Source organism: Lampris incognitus, chromosome 1 (genome assembly GCF_029633865.1).
Source record: "Lampris incognitus isolate fLamInc1 chromosome 1, fLamInc1.hap2, whole genome shotgun sequence".
NCBI lineage: Eukaryota > Metazoa > Chordata > Actinopteri > Lampriformes > Lampridae > Lampris > Lampris incognitus.
Window position 1 is genome coordinate 150,119,205 of NC_079211.1, and position 19,254 is coordinate 150,138,458.

Sequence of the window (19,254 nt, forward strand, 5' to 3'; positions counted from 1 at the left end):
CGACACACCTCCCCGCACTCCTCACGATGACATCAAAAACACCACAGTCAACGCCAGGTGAGGCCGCCACCAGACCGCCCTCGTTGTTATCGGAACTGCCGGTCTGCATGGACTAGCAGTTAGCTTAGCCTGCCCCGCTCCCCCAGCCGATCCAGTGCCAGCTCTCCCAGCCATCAAATGGAGACAAAACTTAGATGTGGACAAAGACGCTGCATGGACGGTACTGGATGAGGCCGCCACAAACGCCAATTCGCACTGCCATCTTCCGACACTGGCATTGGATGAGGCTGCTGCAAACACGAATCTGTGCAGCCAACTTCCCACACCGGAAGTGGAAGAAGATGCACTTCATGCATGGAGAAGTAAGCCTAAAGAAACTGATGTTTGATCTCATTGTCCTTGATTCAACCCCAGCATGTGTTGGTCACAGTGTACTTGAGCAAGGCGCTGCCCATGCCTGCTAACTTATTGTCAATAGTAAACATTGGAAAACTCATATTTTCAATGTTGATGTTTTTCTGGCTTTAGCGTGCATACAACCACTTCCACATTGAGTGAATGTCACCAGTCAACCCCTTGTCATCCTTCACAACCAAGCGGAATAACACTCAAACGGTATGTTATGTACATGGCATGAAAAACAGCCGCTCTCCTTTCCTGGAAAAATGCATCAGAGTCAGGTTGAGGTGAGGAAACCTTACACATCTTTGGTTTGTTGACAGTCTCAATTGCATTTCTCCATTCAAGGAAAAGGTGACCACATTGGCGGAGGAGCTTTGAGCAGCGGTGTTTTGTTTGCAGTGAACACTCCCATATGCTGCTGTGTCATAGGGGCAGAGTTGCATAAACGCTGTTGAATTCATGTAATTTACTATCGTGGCATGGAGGTGTTAATGGACTTCACATAGAAGTGTCAGTGCAGTGCAAACAGACATCCTGTAGGCTTACAGTACTGTTACTGTTACTGGGACATGACATTAACGGAAGATAACAGTGTTTTTCTCGTGCCAGTTCTGTGATTGTGCATTTATTTCACGCAATGTAAAAACACTTCCAGTAGTGTTGCTTTTCATGTTACCCATTGGGACGGGGTCTATCTGAGGTCATTTACCAATGATGTTGTGGGCTGTTTGCAGCAGCCTCACGCAGTGCAGTGTCGGAAGATGGCGGCATGAATTCATATTTGCGGTGGCCTCACCCAGTACCGTCCATGCAGTGTCTTTGTCCACGTCTCTTAAGTGTTGTCTTCATTTGATGGCTGGGAGAGCTGGCACTGGATCAGCTGGGAGAGTGGGGCAGGCTAAGCTAACTGCTAGCCCATGCAGACTGGCAGTTCCGGTAACACCGATGGCGGTCTTGCGTGTTTTGATGTCGTCGTGAGGAGTGCGGGGAGGTGTGTCAAGGGTGTCTGGCTGGGCGAGCTGGCGCTGGATCGGCTGGGAGAGCTTGGTCTGCTTCGTCCAGTGGGCCCGGGGACCACGGCCCTGCCTGGAGCTGCGCCCAAGGAGGAAACGCTAAGGGCGGTCTGACAGGATGCGGAAGCGGGGCGGGCTAAGCTAACTGCTATTCCATGCGGACCAGCGGTTCCGACAGTCAACCTGGCTGGCATTCGTTCCCTTGGACAGTGATTTTTTTGTTTAGTTTGGATATGTGTGTCAGTTTGGATATATGTGTTAGTGTGGATATGTGTGTTCTTGTAGCTTTTGGATGTGTTTTTGTCTGTGTGTTGTACTGCTGTGGGCTGGGGGAAACAGCATTTCGTTTCATTTCACCTACGCAAGTGCACAGAGTGAAATGACAAATAAAGTGTTCCCGATTCCTGATTCCTGCTACCAGTTGCTCTTCCATGCTCAGAAAAGTCAACAGTGCAGAAATGACTGAGTTTCCAATAATAGATTGTGGTTTGACATTGTCAAGGATGTGTCTCAGCGGGGTCGCTAGCCGGGGCTCACAGTAACCAGGAATGCATCCCTCAGCGACACATGCTTGCAGCATGCTGTTGCTGCATGTTCGATAACAGCCTCGGCACGTTCTGAAGTACAGAAGAAGGGTTCGAGATGAGAGCAAAGCACTGCGACGCTGGTATTTCCCTTTCAGCCATCGCACAGCGCCTAAGAGCACATCTGTAAGCAGCAAACCCTCTGCAATATATTATTTTGGTCTTCTGCAGCACTGGAGGAACATAAACAGCTTCAAACCCCACGCAAAGGAAAATAAAGTGTCCGCTGGAGGTAAATACAGAGAAGGCGAACCTCCTACACAGAGGGCGAGTGCATGTTCGGTGCCCGAGCCCAGCTGCAGTGTAACGGGTCAGGCACGCGATGCATCTGTCTCTCTCCCCCTCTCTGTGTTTGTGCCTTTCAATGGCCTTTTCCCTCTTTCTCTCTCTCGCTCTGGAAAACATGGCAGCCCCCCCATCACCCCCGGGGGAGGCCCTCTTGTCTGCTGTCTGGGCTGAAATCCTCTTGTTTGATCAGATGGGCACCGCGGGGACTGCATGTGCTGACCTGTCCTGGTTAGCCGGGTGTCTACTATGGCAGGACCATCTGACCCCAGCTCAGTTTGATGAGCAATTCATTTTTTTCTGTCTCCCCCCCCCCCCCCCCAAGCATTTATTTTTTATTTTTTTGCATGTGACCAAATTCTCTCAAAGTAGATTATGAAGATTACTTTGATACACCGTTCACGTGCACGACTGATGGGTTTGACATCCCCAAAATCAGAGAAGGGAAAAGCCGTGGCCTCTGTGATGTGTTGTGTAAATAAGTGTATAGGATACATACAGACGCAGGATGCAGCTTTGACAACATTGGGGCTTTTTACTCTTTTTCTGAGTTGTTTTTTTTTGAAATTTTTTTTTTAACCTGTGTTGTTGGCAGACTTGGCATATAAGACAGGGAATTTTTTTATTTTTTTGGATTTCCTCCCCTTTTCTCCCCAGTTGTACTTAACCAATTTTACCCCACTCTTCCGAGCCGTCCCGGTCGCTGCTGTACCCCCCCTGCTGATCCGGCGAGGGCTGCAGACTACCACATTTCTCCTCCAATACATGTGGAGTCGCCAGCCGCTTCTTTTCACCTGATAGTGAGGAGTTTCACCAGGGGGATGTAGCACGTGGGACGATCACACTACCCCCCCCCCCAAACAGGTGCCCCAACCGACCAGTGGAGGTGCTAGTGCAGCGGCCAGGACACATACCCACATTCAGCTTCCCACCTGCAGACATGGCCAGTTGCGTCTGTGGGGATGCCGGACCAAGCCGGAGGTAACCCGGGGATTCGAACCGATGATCCCCGTGTTGGTAGGCAACAGAATAGACCGCCACGCTACCCAGATGCCCCCTAACACAGGGAATTTTCATGTCAGTGTGTCTTAGACAGAGGTCTAAGTGGAGTTCAGGTTCTCCACCTGGAAAGGCAGTCATTATTAATTATCAGGAACTGCTTATAATAACTCCGTCCTTGGCTGATCTGTGGGATGACAAGAGCACAGGGTCTTTCTTCTACACTTATAATTCTTCAGCATCTCTGGTCAGCTAAACAACCAATCAGCATCACTTCTCCAAGAGGGGGACAATCACCACAAGTGAAGCAAGGAAACTTGGAAACCAAAAATGACGACACTTATCTGATGAGAGAGACAGAGAAACACACGCTGACATGTGTTCGACAAAACATAATTAAATGATCTTATTGACATCAGTCTTGGATAGTGGTTACAGTGATAAAGGAGACGATGGAAAAAAGTAGGAGAAAAGACTAAGGGAAGGGCGGCACAGTGGTTAGAGTGGTCGCCTCACAGCAAGAAGGTCCTGGGTTCGATCTCTGGGGTAGTCCAACCTTGGGGGTCGTCCCGGGTCGTCCTCTGTGTGGAGTTTGCACGTTCTCCCGTGTCTGTGTGGGTTTCTTCCGGGTGCTCCGGTTTCCTCCCACAGTCCAAAGACATGTAGGTCAGGTGAATCGGCTGTACTAAATTGTCCCTAGGTATGAATGTGTGTGTGTGTGTGTGTGTGTGTGTGTATGTCGGCCCTGTGTGGTGGCCTGGCGGCCTGTCCAGGATGTCTCCCTGCCTGCCGCCCAATGACTGCTGGGATAGGCTCCAGCATCCCCGCCACCCTGACAGCAGGATAAGCGGTTCAGATGATGGATGGCTGGATGGATGTTGTCCACTTATGTGTATGTGAAATGTCCAACTGTGAGTACACGGGATTAATCCCAATAAATTCTGGTGTCTGAGATCTGCGACTTATTGTGGTACCTCCAAGCAGCAGACAGGCTCTGCAGCCACCCGTGAGCCTCGAAGTCATGCAGACACCCCACGACCACAAAAACAGCTGGAGCCCAAGGCACTGCAATCCCAGAGGAACACTGAGCCCATGGGGGGGAGGGGGCAGCCCGTAGAGCAACAGCCCAGCATGCCCCCGAGGAGCACAAACCAGTCCCCAAAATCACAAGCCTGGCCCAAACCCCTGAGGTGCACCCCCAACGCCAACCCCCAGGTGCAGACACAGGGCACAGACACAGGCATGGGATCCAAGCCACAGACGGTAAGCACAGACCGGCCCCAAGGCTTACAGACCGATGCACCGTCAGGACTGCCCACCCAATGGGCAAGCAGGGGGTCAGGGCATGCCCATTCACGCCTGATGTAGGGGTGAGGCCCGCCGTGCCACCGGCGGGTAGATGCCCCATCTGGCCTCACACACCGAGCATATACCCACGTAACTGAATACACCCGACTCAGGCCAGCCGACGGCAACCTCCCCGCCCATTCCGGTAGTCCCAGTGCTTATTGTGTGCTCGTGTCGTGTATGGAGTTAAAATGGCAGAGTGTGGGGGTATGAGTCATCCAGACTCATCAGGCCTGAACCACTCATACTCCTCATGCCCAGCCGACCCTGACGTGGTAGTGGGTGTTGTTTGGAGTATGGTTTGTGTGAATGTGTGTGTCTTCTAAGCTAGTGTGATTGGGATTCAAATTTTAGGAGATTGTCGAAGTGCAAGCAGGGTTAGGAGCATCATGGGCAAGACCTCAATCAACAACCTCGCCTCCATTCAGTGGCTCACACCTCACCTGTCCCACAAACCCTGAGCTGTGTGTGCTGCGTATACATTCCAGAACTGGGAGAAAAGGGTGAGGCACAGCAAGACCAATGCAGGAATGCAGCCAGCCAGAGAGCAGCCAATCGGACCCCTTTGGGACCGGCCTGCGGCTCATCCTCGGTACTGGAGGGCAACCCACCCGCAGCAACCAGCCAGGGGCACTCGGTATCCCACCAAGCACCTCCAGCATGACAGGTTGTCCTGCACCTCCAGCAGGCCCCCGACCAGGACCTTGCCACCACACACCACATTTGGGTGTGACCGCAGCTTCCAGTCCTGTGGTTTGTTTCTTGGTAGTGGGTTGATCCTTTGGTTTACATTTGAATAAGGGATTGTAGCTTTTACATATCACAAGTTTTTAAACAGTGTGGGTGGACTCTCCTGTGATATATTCACACAACATGCATGTTAGATTAAACCAAATTCCGGCACCAAGTACATTTATTCTTCCTTTGACACAATACATTAGAATCATTGTCTAAAAGGGAAGGATTATCTCCAAGCAACAATAGTTGCGCATGCATGAAGACACTATTACAGAAATTGCAAGTGAGCACATGCAGTAACCCAGACTGACAAGGAAGTCTGTTTGTGGGATATTTAATGGACTTTAAAAACTCACTAGGATTCCAGTGAGTTTGTGAATTAATTATTCCATAAATTGAACATTAAAAAAGAAACAGCAGGAGGGCGTCCGGGTGGTGTAGCGGTCTATTCCGTTGTTACCAACACGGGGATCGCTGGTTCGAATCCCCGTGTTACCTCCGGCTTGATCGGGCGTCCTGACAGACACAATTGGCCATGACTGTGGGTGGGAGGCTGGATGTGGGTATGTGTCCTGGTCGCTGCACCTGCGCCTCCTCTGGTCGGTCGGCCACTTGTGTCTGTAGGGACGCCCGACCAAGCCGGAAGTAACCCGGGATTCAAACCGGTAATCCCCGTGTTGGTAGGCAATGGAATAGACCACTATGCTACCTGGACGCCCCCCATTCTCCATACTGTCTTAATCATGTGATATAGTGAGTGCTTTGCGTGTGATGGGTTTGGGTTGGGAAGGTCAGTGGTCCATTGGTTTATTGTAAGGCAGTACACCTTAACATTGAAGACAGTGGCTCTCTGCATCCAGGTGCCACGTCAGCCAGTCCGTGTTATAACCCTTCCCAGTGGGACAATGTTAACCTCTGGAGAAACAAGTTCAGCTATCACAACACAAACACCGGGGTTAGATAGTCATGGTATAAATACTGTGCTGTCAATGAGAATCCCTGCGTAGAGGGGGTAGGGTGGCACTCTGCATTCAGGCTGAGTCTCGTTGGCTCGTTGTGGCTCAGCCCGCTGGCTGCCCTGCATACTGAATTGCATACTGACTGTGTGGCATGGAAAACATTTCCTGTGTTCTCCGAGAGTGCCCCATTGAGCAGAATGGGGACAATGATGACGACGACGACGACGATGCAGTTGTGTTGTCGCTGCGTGTGCAGTGGCTAACATTAAAATTAAACTAATTTTACTAATTTTAAAAATTGCTATTAGATCCCGTCTGGCATTGTACTGTGGCATAGATTTTTTTCCTTTTTTTTCAGAAAGGTTGCAGGGGGTGGAAGGTATTTGTGTAGGATGCATATCAAGAGTGGGTCCAATCAGGCCTTTAGTGGCTGTCACACTAAGCCTTCTGCCGGGCAGTGGGCATTCTTCCTCCGTCCTCTATCCCATGAGCCTCCACTGCTGGGACAAAGTCCCCTTTGTGTGCCCATGGCTCTTGGCGAGAGCACACAGAGCTTTGAAATTGCGTTTGAACGACAGGATTTTCATTTCCATCCCTCCTTTTCGTGCTTGCTCACCCCTCTTTGCTTTCACTGTGCGCTCAAATTCCCCCCAGCTCCCTCCCTTTGGCTCTTCTCTTAGCAACTGAGAGCATGCTGCAGTGAAACCAGTTCTCTGCTTGTTGCGAGCCAGGGATTTCTGACAGATACTGGAGATGGACAGGAAAGGATGTGTCATGGATGTTTGCTAAATGAACATCTCTTCTGAATAGTTGAAATTTGGGGAGAGGAAAAAAAAAGCTTCTTGATGACTAAGATGTATTGTAGAGCTCTTTTTCAATTCTCTCTCTTTTAAAATTAGGATTGTAAGAAGTGAGGTGGAAGATTTTTTTTTCTTCCCTTTTTCTCCCAAATTGTATCCGGCCAATTACCCCACTCTTCCGAACCGCCCCGGTTGCTGCTCCACCCCCTCTGCTGATCCGGGGAGGGCTGCAGACTACCACATGCATCCTCCGATACATGTGGCGTCGCCAGCCGCTTCTTTTCACCTGACAGTGAGGGGTTTCACCAGGGGGATGTAGCACTTGGAAGGTTACGCTATTCCCCCCAGTTCCCCCTCCCCCCTGAACAGACGCCCCAACCGACCAGAGGAGGTGCTAGTGCAGCGATCAGGACACATACCCATATATGGCTTCCCACCTTCAGACGCAGCCAATTGTGTCTGATGGGACGCCCGACAAAGCCGGAGGTAACACGGGGATTGGAACCGGCGATTCCCATGTTAGTAGGCAATGCAGTAGACCGCTATGCTACCCGTACACCCCATGGCGCTGTTACTTTAAGTGACACATCCCAGAAGGACCTCAACTTCAAGGTGTTGAAGAGAAACGGTCGAGATTTTTAAAAAATTCTGTAAATATGCTGTAGGGATCACACTCCAGTAACAGCCTTAATGCTGATCAGTCTTCTGTGTGCCTCTGAGATGCAACTGAAATTGTTTGTAAATGTTTGTCCTGATTACTTCACTCCATGAATGTGAAACCTTAACTTCTTGGTTTGCTGATAGATCTCACTGTATAAGAAAATGTGAACAACAATGGTACATTATACAGCTGTTTGTAGCGTTGACATTCCCCTTCGCTAAACTGTCCGCTAGTGATCTCATCGGTGGACAATTTCTGCACCAATTCAGGGACACAGAAAGACTGCTCAGTATTGTGGCTGCAAATGGAGTGTTACCGTGCCACCCTATGGAGTGGCACGGTATCCCATTGGTTAGCACTGTGGCCTCAGAGCAAGAACATCCTGGGTTCGAACCCCAGGCCATCCCAGCTCATTTCTGTGTGGAGTTTGCATGTTCTCCCCATGTCTGCATGGGTTTCCTGCGGGTACTTCGGTTTCCTCCCACAGTCTGTGCCCCTGAGCAAGGCAATGGAAAGGAGAACTGGAGTTGGTCCCCGGGTCCTGCAGCTGCTCACTGCTCCTATACAATAGGATGGGTTAAATGCAGAGGACAAATTCCTTTGCAAGAATACAATTCGTTGTAACAATACAATGACAAACTAAAGTGGCTTTCTTCTCATATGCTGAGAAATGTTAAAAATGATTTTCAAAGCAAAGAAACTGGCCCCATACCTATTTGTAGTAAAATGTAAAGATAAATGTTCTTAAACAGAACTTATGCTTATCAGGGGAACCCTCATACCTATGTTGCATTTTATACTATTGACACATCTGCCAACGGTTTCAATTTTCTTTTCTCTCGGCTTACTAGATGTGTGTTTGAGAGAACCCAAATTTGATAGGAAAGCTGAATATTCAGTCTTAGCACATTTTTTTTATGCTTAGAGCTCATCTCATCATCAGCTGCTTCTCTGGGGTCGGATCGCGGTGGCAGCAAGCGAAGTAGGGCACTCCAGATGTCCCTCTCCCCAGCAACGCCCTCCAGCTCCTCCTGGGGGATTCCAGGCCAGATTGGACATGTAGTCCCTCCAGCAAGTTCTGGGTCTACCTTGGGGTCTCCTACCAGTTGGACGTGCCTGGAAAACCTCCAAAGGAAGGTGCCCAGGAGGCGTCCTAATTAGCTGCCCGAACCACCTCAACTGGCTCCTTTCAATGTGAAGGAGCAACGGCTCTACTCCGAGCTCCCTCCGGATGTCCGAGCTCCTCACCCTATCTCTAAGGCTGAGCCCAGACATCCTACGGAGGAAACTCATTTCAGCCGCTTGTATCCGCGATCTCACCCTTTCAGTCACTACCCAGAGCTCATGACCATAGGTGAGGGTTGGAACAAAGGTTGATTGGTAAATTGAGAGCTGTGCCTTCTGACTCAGCTCCCTCTTCACCACAACGTTCCGGTACAACGTCTGCATTACTGCAGATGCTGCACCAATCCGCCTGTCAATCTCCCGCTCCATCTTACCCTCCCTCGTGAACAAGACCCCGAGATACTTGAAGCCCTTCACTTGAGGCAACAACTCATCCCCAACCCGGAGGGAGCAATCCACCATTTTCCGGTAGAGAACCATGGCCTCAGACTTGGAGGTGCTGACTCTGTACTTAGAGCTGTGTTTTGTTAATGAGCAAAAAAAATTTTTTTGAAGAAATTTTAAAGAAATAACATTTGCCAAGTCTTTACAATCCAGCATTTTTGCAGCATTACCAGCCAGCAGTTTGTGAGCAAGTGAAAAATCAGTCAGTCAGTTCACCTTGCAAACACTTTGTGATTATTAACAATGCTAGTCCTCTCAAAACCAAGCAAACTAACAAATTAACTAGAAATAATAATAAAGCAATCTACTAGGTTCCCTTTTTCTCATCTTCCTTTACCTGTCACTTCAAAAGCCTTCGGTGCCCTCCACAAACGACTTTGGTCCCACCATGACATCAGGCTGACAACAAAGATCAAGGTCTACAACACATCTGTTCTCTGTCTCTACTATACTCCACTGAATGCATGACCCTGTATCGCAAGCACATCAGGAAGCTCACCAGCATACAGCTTCATCATCTGTGAAAGCTGCTGCAAATGAGATGGGAAGACAAGGTGCCTGACATGAAAGTATTGAGACGTGCTGGTACTGTCAGTGTTGAAGCCCTAATAACAGCCTCCCAGCTCAGATGGGCTGGCCATGTGAGAAGAACGCCAGACAACCGCCTACCAAAAGAGTTTTTCTACAGGGAGCTGTGCCAGGGGAAAAGGAAGCAGCTCAAGTGCCACATGAAGATCTGCAGCATAGATAACTCCAGCAGGGAGACGGTGGCCCTGGACAGACAGAGATGGCGCTCCACAGTAAGGCAATCGAGAACAGCTGTTGAACAAAAGAGACAAGAAGCCTATGATAAGGTCCACCATGCAAGACATAACAGACCAACTCAAACAACATCCATCAGTGACAAATATGGACGATATTGTCACTCTAATGCGGGCCTGATGGCCCACAGGCATGCTTGCCGAGCTTAAACTGCATCGCAGTCATCATCGTTTCAATGGACTGCTGTAGAAGAAAGAAGAAGACTTCTCAAGTCTTAACAAACTCACCAGTGGTTGCTTGCAGTGTTGAATTAATACTTGTTTCACTGATTACTTGTGTTAAACCACCGTGGATTAGTGTCAGCTAAGTGTCTGAAGGGTTCATATCCATGTTCTTTATTGTACATGGGTATTATTAATCAGATCACTGTAATTTAAGATTGTTACAGCTTGGTGTCTGTGCAAACAGATATTTAGCCTTGCAACCAGCAATCCCGCAGCTGCTTGGCTAGCTGGAAGCTCCTGTTGTTATTAATGTGCCGTAGAAGACCCAGTGTGGGGACAGTCATCACAGGGATCTCGCTGTCTGGTCGAACGGATGAATGACTGTTAGGGTTCTTAATTTGACTTTACAAGGTGGTTGGTGGATTAGCTGGCTAAAAATATACACACTTTTGAAATCTGAACACTATGAGTAGAGCAAAGTAGAGCCCTGTGAATAGAGTCACTATTATGCTGTGGGAATTGCATGCTGAAGCTTTTTTGTAATCAGCTTGGATCTAGAAGCTTCATTCTCTCTCTCTCTCTCTCTCTCTCTCTTTCTCTCACTCACTCACTCACTCACACACACACACACACACACACACACACACACACACACACACACACTTGCACAGTACACTCGGTGGATAGAAAATAATGGTCCCATTCCATTACATCACAGCCATGAACCACGTCACCAATTGCAATACAACCTAAAAAGAAAATATAAGAAAGAATACTGTAGAGTTGTGTATTTTTGTTCCGTTTTCAAGACTCTATATTACAAGTCAAGTTTCAAGTCACTGTAGTTGCAAGTCACATTCAAATCCAAAGTCCTACTAATTTTGTGGCATGTTTGGTAGTCTTAACCACCCCCCAGAAAAAAAGACACGATTCAGAGTCACAGCATGATGGAAATCAGGACACTCCCTTGGCTGCCATCATCTCTGTCCATTCACTGAAATATCTGGTGTCTGACGTATTACGTAACTTCGCTGTTGCTGAAATGACACTGCACGAGTTCTGCCGGCGGGAATGTCAGCATTGGCAAGGCACGGGACGCTGCGTGAAGGACAATAATTCAAGGGTTGGCAAGGAGGTTTTTATGGGGTGGGTGGTTTTGTGCGCGTATGTGTGCATGTCTGTGTGTGGAGTTCATGGAAGATTTTTCATATTAATTTATGACCTTTTTAAAGTGCTAAAGGTGAAATCTGCAATGGCATGCACCGCCAGTGCTCTACTGACAACAAGAAATGTGACACATCTCACCGTCGAGTCGCCATTGTGAATTTGCTTGTGAAATGGAGACAACCGAAAGCCTCAAAAGGAATTGAAAGCAATGCGGCATAGGCTGGTTTGGTCTGACCGAAACAATGGCAGAAGCGGGGCGGACAGCTGCTGTGTGCAGCCATTGCGGATTGTACCTTTAAAGAGGGGAGCAGGGCAGGGGTTTCTGTTGTGTCTTCTTGGGTTGTCGTGGACTTAATTCAGTAATATATCAGTGAGGGGAGGTGTTCACCTGATAACCACAATGACCTGACCGAACACACAGACCCAAACCTTCGACCAGCTGGTTTTTAGGTAGTGTTGTGAGTGATTCGTCTGGTTAGATGGGTCACCAGATTCGTGGTCGCTGAGCCTGATCTTGTCTGACAGGTTGGTACATTGGGTCAGAACATGCATGGTTTATTACATTCGACTACACAAAACAGGACAATTGGCATGATTTGACACCTTATCTCAGCTTAATCGTCATTTAGCGTGTGCTTTCTGAACTATAACAACAACAATATCGACGAAATCTGTCATTATTTGTGCTGTCTCCCACCTTTTCAACATCGGTTCGGATTTGAAAAGTCCTCTCTAGTGCCCAGCGTTAGCTTGGTGGTTGAATTGGTTTTGATTTCGAATGTGACGCTGGTAAATTCACAATACCGCTAGCACTTTTTAGGCTATTATTTTGGAAAGGTGTAATCAGGAAGAAAACGCTACTTCCAACAAAACAGGCTGTTGTTTGGGTGTAATAGCATAGTTGTTGGTATGAGCCATTATCTTCCCACACTGGAAGCGGTGTGGGAAGATGGCAACGTGAATTCACGTTTTCAGCAGCCTCACCCAGTACCGTCCATGCAGTGTCTTTGTCCACGTCTGCGTCTAAGTTTGTGTCTTCGTTTGATGGCCGGGAGAGCTGGCGCTGGATCGGCTGGGAGAGCCTGGTCTGCTGCGTCCTGTGCCCGAAGAGGAAACACCGAGGGTGGTGTGACAGGATGCGGAAGCGGTGCAGGCTAAGCTAACTGCTAGCCCATGCAGACTGGCAGTTCCAACAGTCATCCTGGCGTTCGTTCTCCTGGACAGTGATTTTTTTTATTTTTTTTGTAGTGTGGATATGTGTGTTCTTGTCATTTGGATATGTGTTTTTGTCTTTGTGTTGCACTGCTGTGGGCTGGGGAAACGATATTTCGTTTCATTTCATGTACATGGAATGAAATGACAACGTGTTCCTGATTCTTTTTTTGTTTAAAGGCCCATTCCGGGATTTATCTGCCCATATAAAACTGAGGTATATTTTCATACATGATGGAGGAGTGTGAGTTGTAGATATAAAGTAAACATTTTGTGTCTTTCCCAACTGATGGTTGTTGAAAATGGGGGTATGTTTTACTCCAATCTTTACAACCATTAGCGATGGTTATAAATATTGCTGTAAAGAAACTTTCAGCAGCATCAGAAAACACAAGAATCTCAGATGAAGTTGTTGTTTAGTGTTAGTCCTTGTGATAAGAGACCTGTCAGTCAATCTGAGGAGCGATAGCAGCTTCTAATCCCATGTTTTGGGGCAAACCTTTAGTTCTTATTTGAATTAAGGATTGTATCTTTAACTGGATCTTGAGTTTTTTTAAAGCAGCGATTGAAACTTTCCATTGAATACGAGTTGGTAAACACTGCTGCGTTACACGTCCGTCCCACGCTGACCTCTTCAGAGCGTTGCCACTTGTTTTGAAGAAGCTGTCATCGCGTCATGTTGCGTTACATCACGTGGTCGGGCACATTAAAACATGTTAACACAGCGTTAAAATGTGTTCTTATTTAGATATCACTTCCTTTTGAGTATCTGTGGGCTCTTTCTGTCCCTGGCAGCACTGGTGCTTGACTAAATATTCAAATGAGAAAACAAGGGGGAAGGAAAGCAAAGCCTCTCTAGCAAAGAATAGGGCAGTTTGTGAACCATTTCCTAATTGTTAATGAGGGGGTCCGGGTGGGGATGGGAGGGATGGGGGCCTCCTGAGCTGTGTGCCAAAGCTAGAAGGGGCCAATGGTGAAGGCCTGTTTGAGCAGCAGAGGGGGATGTGGATGGGGGGGGGGGGGCATTACATTGGGGCGAACCGTGCGGACGCTGTCACTGAGGGGACCCATAAACCCCTGTCAGCCCCCCTTCTACCTGCTTCACAGAGTGCCGGAGCAAGTGAACGAGGGCGGACATCCTTTTTTTTTTTCTACCCGGGCCGCGATGAAAGTTTAGCTGCTGTGTTTTCTGGAGTGGTTGGTGATTTTTGCATCTCATCATCTGCTAACCTGCACAAGTCTGAACCAAGGATCAGACTTTAGGGACTGTCAGATTTGGAAAGTGAAGGGAGGAGGGTGGTGGTGGTGAGTTGTGAAGATGTCCAGCAACAACAACCAGGAGGAGAAAGAGGTGGAGAAGAGGGAGGACAACGTGAAGCAGACAGGAGAAGAAGAGGTAGCGGTGGAGGTGGTAAAAATTCCTCCGCCTCCGCCCCCGCCTTCATCATCTCCTGGGGTCACCGTGAACGGCTCGGGAGACAGGGGGATGATGCCCCCACCCAGACCTTTGCCCAATGGGCACCATTGCCAAGCCATGACCTGCAGTATTTTCCCTCTGTCCGCAGTCTCGCCAGCAGCCGAGAGGATCCGTTTCATCCTTGGGGAGGATGATGATGGGCCGGCGCCGCCCCAGCTCTTCACTGAGCTGGATGAGCTGCTGTCTGTGGACGGACAGGAGATGGAGTGGAAGGAGACGGCCAGGTAAGACTGCTAAAACTAATCTGTCAGTTACTCCAACAAAAACCAACATTTCCATGTATGTTTAAATATATATCGATATCTATATCTATATGTATATATATACACTCACATGTATGTTTAAATATAGATATATATACATACACACACACACACACACACACACATATATATATATATATATATATATATATATATATGCTCATATGTTGCAAATTTGTTTATTAGTCTTCTCCATTCACCTGGGTTTAGGTTAAAGATGCTCTCATGCATACTTTGGAAAGGTCATAGTTCATACAGGCCTGAGTGATATTGATGAAATCAAAAATCACAATACTTTTGGCTGAGTTCCTTGATATGGATAACGTGATGATATTGGGGATGACTACAGTAACGCAGCCTTTAAGACCAGGGAAGGACAACATTTAAGAGATATCACCACATTACCACAACCACAATCCCACAACACGTCTAGTCCCACACCACCACATCCTAGAAAATTCCGTTTTACAAGTTTCACAAATTCAGTCCGAATTCTTGCCACATTTATCCCTGTACGGCTCACGTGTCTGGGTCGGGACGGAACGGGATGAGTGGGATGATTGTTTGTACATCATTAGCACACGGTGAATGAAGCCTTTCCAAGAGGACACGGGATCCCCACGATGCCGTCTGAGGCTTGAAATGAGCCGATTTGTAAAAGATGTCCACTTACCTTCAGCTACATGCACGGTGCCACAGGCGGCGCCAGTCTGAAGGGTTTTTTTTTCTTTGAGGAACACTTCTGTCTTTGGTACATTCAAAAGTCAGTAACTTGACTTTATAATGTTTTTGGGGGGCTTAGTCCTTGTTTTTGCAGGAGTTGAAATGATTCTTGCACCCCAAAAAGGATTATTTTTATTGTTATGTAACAGCAGATCATTTGCATAATTTAATACCTTCAAACTGTCTCTGTCTGTCTTTCTTTCCCTCTCACACATGCATTTTTGTCGTGTGCACGTGTTTGCGAATTGCGAAGGATTTCCATGGGTCGTATGATATATCAGGCAACAAAAAGCCTTGCACAAAAAAACTCCCCTTTCTTTGGCACAGATTTACTGAGGTTTTCGCAGCACAGACCATCAGTCACAGAGAAGTATACATTCATTCATTCGTCATCGGCCGCTTCTCCGGGGTCGGGTCGCAGTGGCAGCAAGCTAAGTAGGGCACTCCAGACATCCCTCTCCCCAGCAACGCCCTCCAGCTCCTGCTGGGAGATCCCAAGATGTTCCGAGGCCAGATTGGACATGTAGTCCCTCCAGCGAGTTCTGGGTCCACCCTGGGGTCTCCTCCCAGTTGGCCGTGCCTGGAAAACCTCCAAAGGAAGGCGTCTAGCAGGCATCCTAATCAGATGCCCGAACCACCTCAACTGGCTCCTTTTGATGTGAAGCGGCAGCGGCTCTACTCCGAGCTCCCTCCGGATGTCCGAGCTCCTCACCCTATCTGTAAGGCTGAGCCCAGACACCCTACGGATAAAACTTGTTTCAGCCGCTTGTATCCGCGATCTCACCCTTTCGGTCACTACCCAGAGCTCATGACGATAGGTGAGGGTAGGAACAAAGATTGACTGGTAAATTGAGAGCTTTGCCTTCTGACTCAGCTCCCTCTTCTCCACAACGGTCCAGAACAACGTCCGCATTACTGCTGATGCTCCAGCAATCTGCCTGTTGATCTCCTGCTCCATCCTACCCTCACTCGTGAACAAAAACAAGAGCGGTATACAGAGTCACTTAAATCCAGATCAGCTATGTAACACACTGATGAAGGAAATCTTTTTTTTTTTTTGACCCCCCCCCCCCCTTTTCGCTCCAATTGTACTCGGCCAATTACCCCACTCTTTCGAGCCATCCTGGTCACTGCTCCACCCCCTCTGCTGATCCGGGGAGGGCTGCAGACTACCACATGTCTCCTCCGATACATGTGGCGTAACCTGTCACTTCTTTTTACCTGGCAGTGAGGAGTTTCACCAGGGGGATGTAGTACATGGGAGAATCACGCTATTCCCACCAGTTCCCCCTCCCCCCCTGAACAGGCGCCCCAGCCGACCAGAGGAGGCGCTAGCGCAGTGACCAGGACACATACCCACATCCACCTTCCCACCTGCAGACACGGCCAATTGTGTCTGTAGAGACGCCCGACCAAGCCGGAGGTAACATGGGGATATGAACCGGAGAGCCCTGTGTTGGGATGAAGGAAATCTTAACAGACTTTCTTTTATATGATTTTTTTTTAGGAATTTAATTTAATGCATTTTTTTATGTATCTGAACATGGTGAGATGTACCCTGATGTCTGTATTGCAATATTTTGAAGAGTACTTAAGGCAAGTAAACTCATAAAACTGTTCCAGTCCAAGGTTTTAATTAGGAATCACTCATTTATCTGCTTTGTGCTCTTCTTTCCCCCAATTAATCAGACTGCTGCAGGTGGTCAGCGTAATGAGCATGCTGTTCTTGTCACTTGAATTGAACTGTTGTGATGTGTACAAACTATACTTATTAGCCCGTTATAAATATAAATAAGGATAAAATGAAGCCAAGGCAGGGTATGTTAATGTACCCGTCCTTCAGCTCTAGGATGTTCTAGGATTTTACGTAATTTTTTATCAAAATGTTTTATGATAAACTGAAAGCGTTCTTAATTATGGCATCTAGATCATGTTTCCAGATCCAATTATGGCAGTGCTAATCCAGACTTTAACCCATCTCACAAGATTATCCAACCCAGTGCAACTAAGATAGGAAACATACTTAATATGTCAATAGATTGCATGACAGTAGAATATGTTTTACACAAAAAGTGTTCTTTTACTTGCAGTCCCGTCTAAGTATTATCAATGTCTTTTTTTATGAAGGAAAACAAAACGAAAAATAACTGATAACATTATCATTTCATTTTAGATTGAAACCAACAAAGTCCGACCAAGTGCTACTTTAGGTGAAATGAATACCATCTTTTTAGTACCAAATTTATCAGACTTATCAACTTCTTCTGGCTGCTCCCGTTAGGGGTCGCCACAGCGGATCATCCGTTTCCATCTCTTCCTGTCTTCTGCATCTTCTTCTGTCACACCAGCCACCTGCATGTCCTCCCTCACCACATCCATAAACCTCCTCTTTGGCCTTCCTCTTCTCCTCTTCCCTGGCAGCTCCATATTCAGCATCCTTCTCCCAATATACCCAGCATCTCGCCTCCACACATGTCCAAGCCATGTCAATCTTGCCTCTCTTGCTTTGTCTCCAAACCGTCCAACCTGAGCTGTCCCTCTAATATACTCGTTCCTAATCCTGTCCTTCTTCATCACTCCCAATGAAAATCTTATCATCTTCAACTCGGCCACCTCCAGCTCCACAGTGCCACTGTCTCCAAACCATATAACATAGCTGGCCTCACTACCATCTTGTAAACCTTCTCTTTAACTCTTGCTGGTACCCGTCTGTTGCAAATCACTCCTGACACTCTTCTCCACCAACTCCACCCTGCCTGCACTCTCTTCTTCACCTCTCTTCTTCACTCCCCTTTACTTGGAACAGTTGACCCCAAGTATTTAAACTTACATGCCTTCGTCACCTCTACTCCTTGCATCCTCACCATTCCACTGTCCTCCCTCTCATTCACTTATAGGTATTCCGTCTTGCTCCTGCTGACTCTTATTCCTCTTCTCTCCAGTGCATACCTCCACCTCTCCAGGCTCTCTTCAACCTGCTCCCTACTCATGCTACAGATCACAATGTCAGCCGCAAACATCATAGTCCACTGAGACTCCTGCCTGATCTCGTCCATCAACCTGTCCATCACCATTGCAAACAAGAAAGGGCTCAGAGCCGATCCTTGATGTAATCCCACCTCCACCTTGAACCCATCTGTCATTCTAACCGCACACCTCACCACTGTCACACTGCCCTCATACATATCCTGCACCACTCCTACATCTCTGCAACTCCCGACTTCCTCATACAGTACCACACCTCCTCTCTCGGCACCCTGTCATATGCTTTCTCCAAATACACAAAGACAAAATATAACTCAGGGCAATCATATCCAGAAAGGGCCAGTGTGGGTGAAGGTTTTTTTTCCAACCAAACAGTTACACACCTGATACCACTAATCAACCAGTAGACTCTTTGCTGAGGAACTTGATTAGGAGACACAGGTGTGTAACTGCTTGGTTGGAACAAAAACCTTCACCCACACTGGCCCTTTCTGGATAAGATTGCCTACCCCTTTTGTAACTCCTTCTGACCTTCTCTATACTTCTCCATCAACACTCTCAAAGCAAACATTGCATCTGTAGTGCTTTTTCATGGCAGGAAACCATACTGCTGCTCTCTAATTGTCACTTCTCCCCTTAACCTAGCTTCTACTACTCTTTTCCATAACTTCATGCTGTGGCTGATCAACTCTATACCTCTGTAGTTACTACAGCTCTGTACATCACCCTTATTCTTGAAAATCAGTACCAGTATGCTTCTTCTCCACTCTTCAGCAATCTTTCCACCTTGTCAACACACTCTCCTCACTTGTCAGCACATTTCCATCTTTAATCACCCTAACCTGCTGCACATCCTTCCCAGCTCGGTTCCTCTCTCTAGCCAATCGGTTCAAGTTCTTTTCTTCTTCCTTAGTGTCAAAAGTCTCGTACAACTTGCGATACGCCTTTTCCTTTGCCTTCACCACCTCTCACGTCACTTTACATCGCATCTCCTTGTACTCTTGTCTACCTTTGTCATCTCTCTGACCGTCCCACTTCTTCTTCGCCAACCTCTCCTTCTTTATATTTCCCTGTAAAGCTTCAT

General features: G+C 47.7%; 1 protein-coding gene across 1 annotated transcript in view; it reads left to right on the forward strand.

Moving 5' to 3' along the window:
- The window catches only part of slc4a4a (solute carrier family 4 member 4a), a 134,677-nt gene that overhangs the window by 25,014 nt on the left and 90,409 nt on the right, over positions 1-19,254 (forward strand). Inside the window, exon 3 of the mRNA XM_056275646.1 lies at positions 14,288-14,423. Coding sequence (XP_056131621.1) covers positions 14,288-14,423 — 136 coding nt within the window. The remainder of the gene's footprint in view (positions 1-14,287; positions 14,424-19,254) is intronic.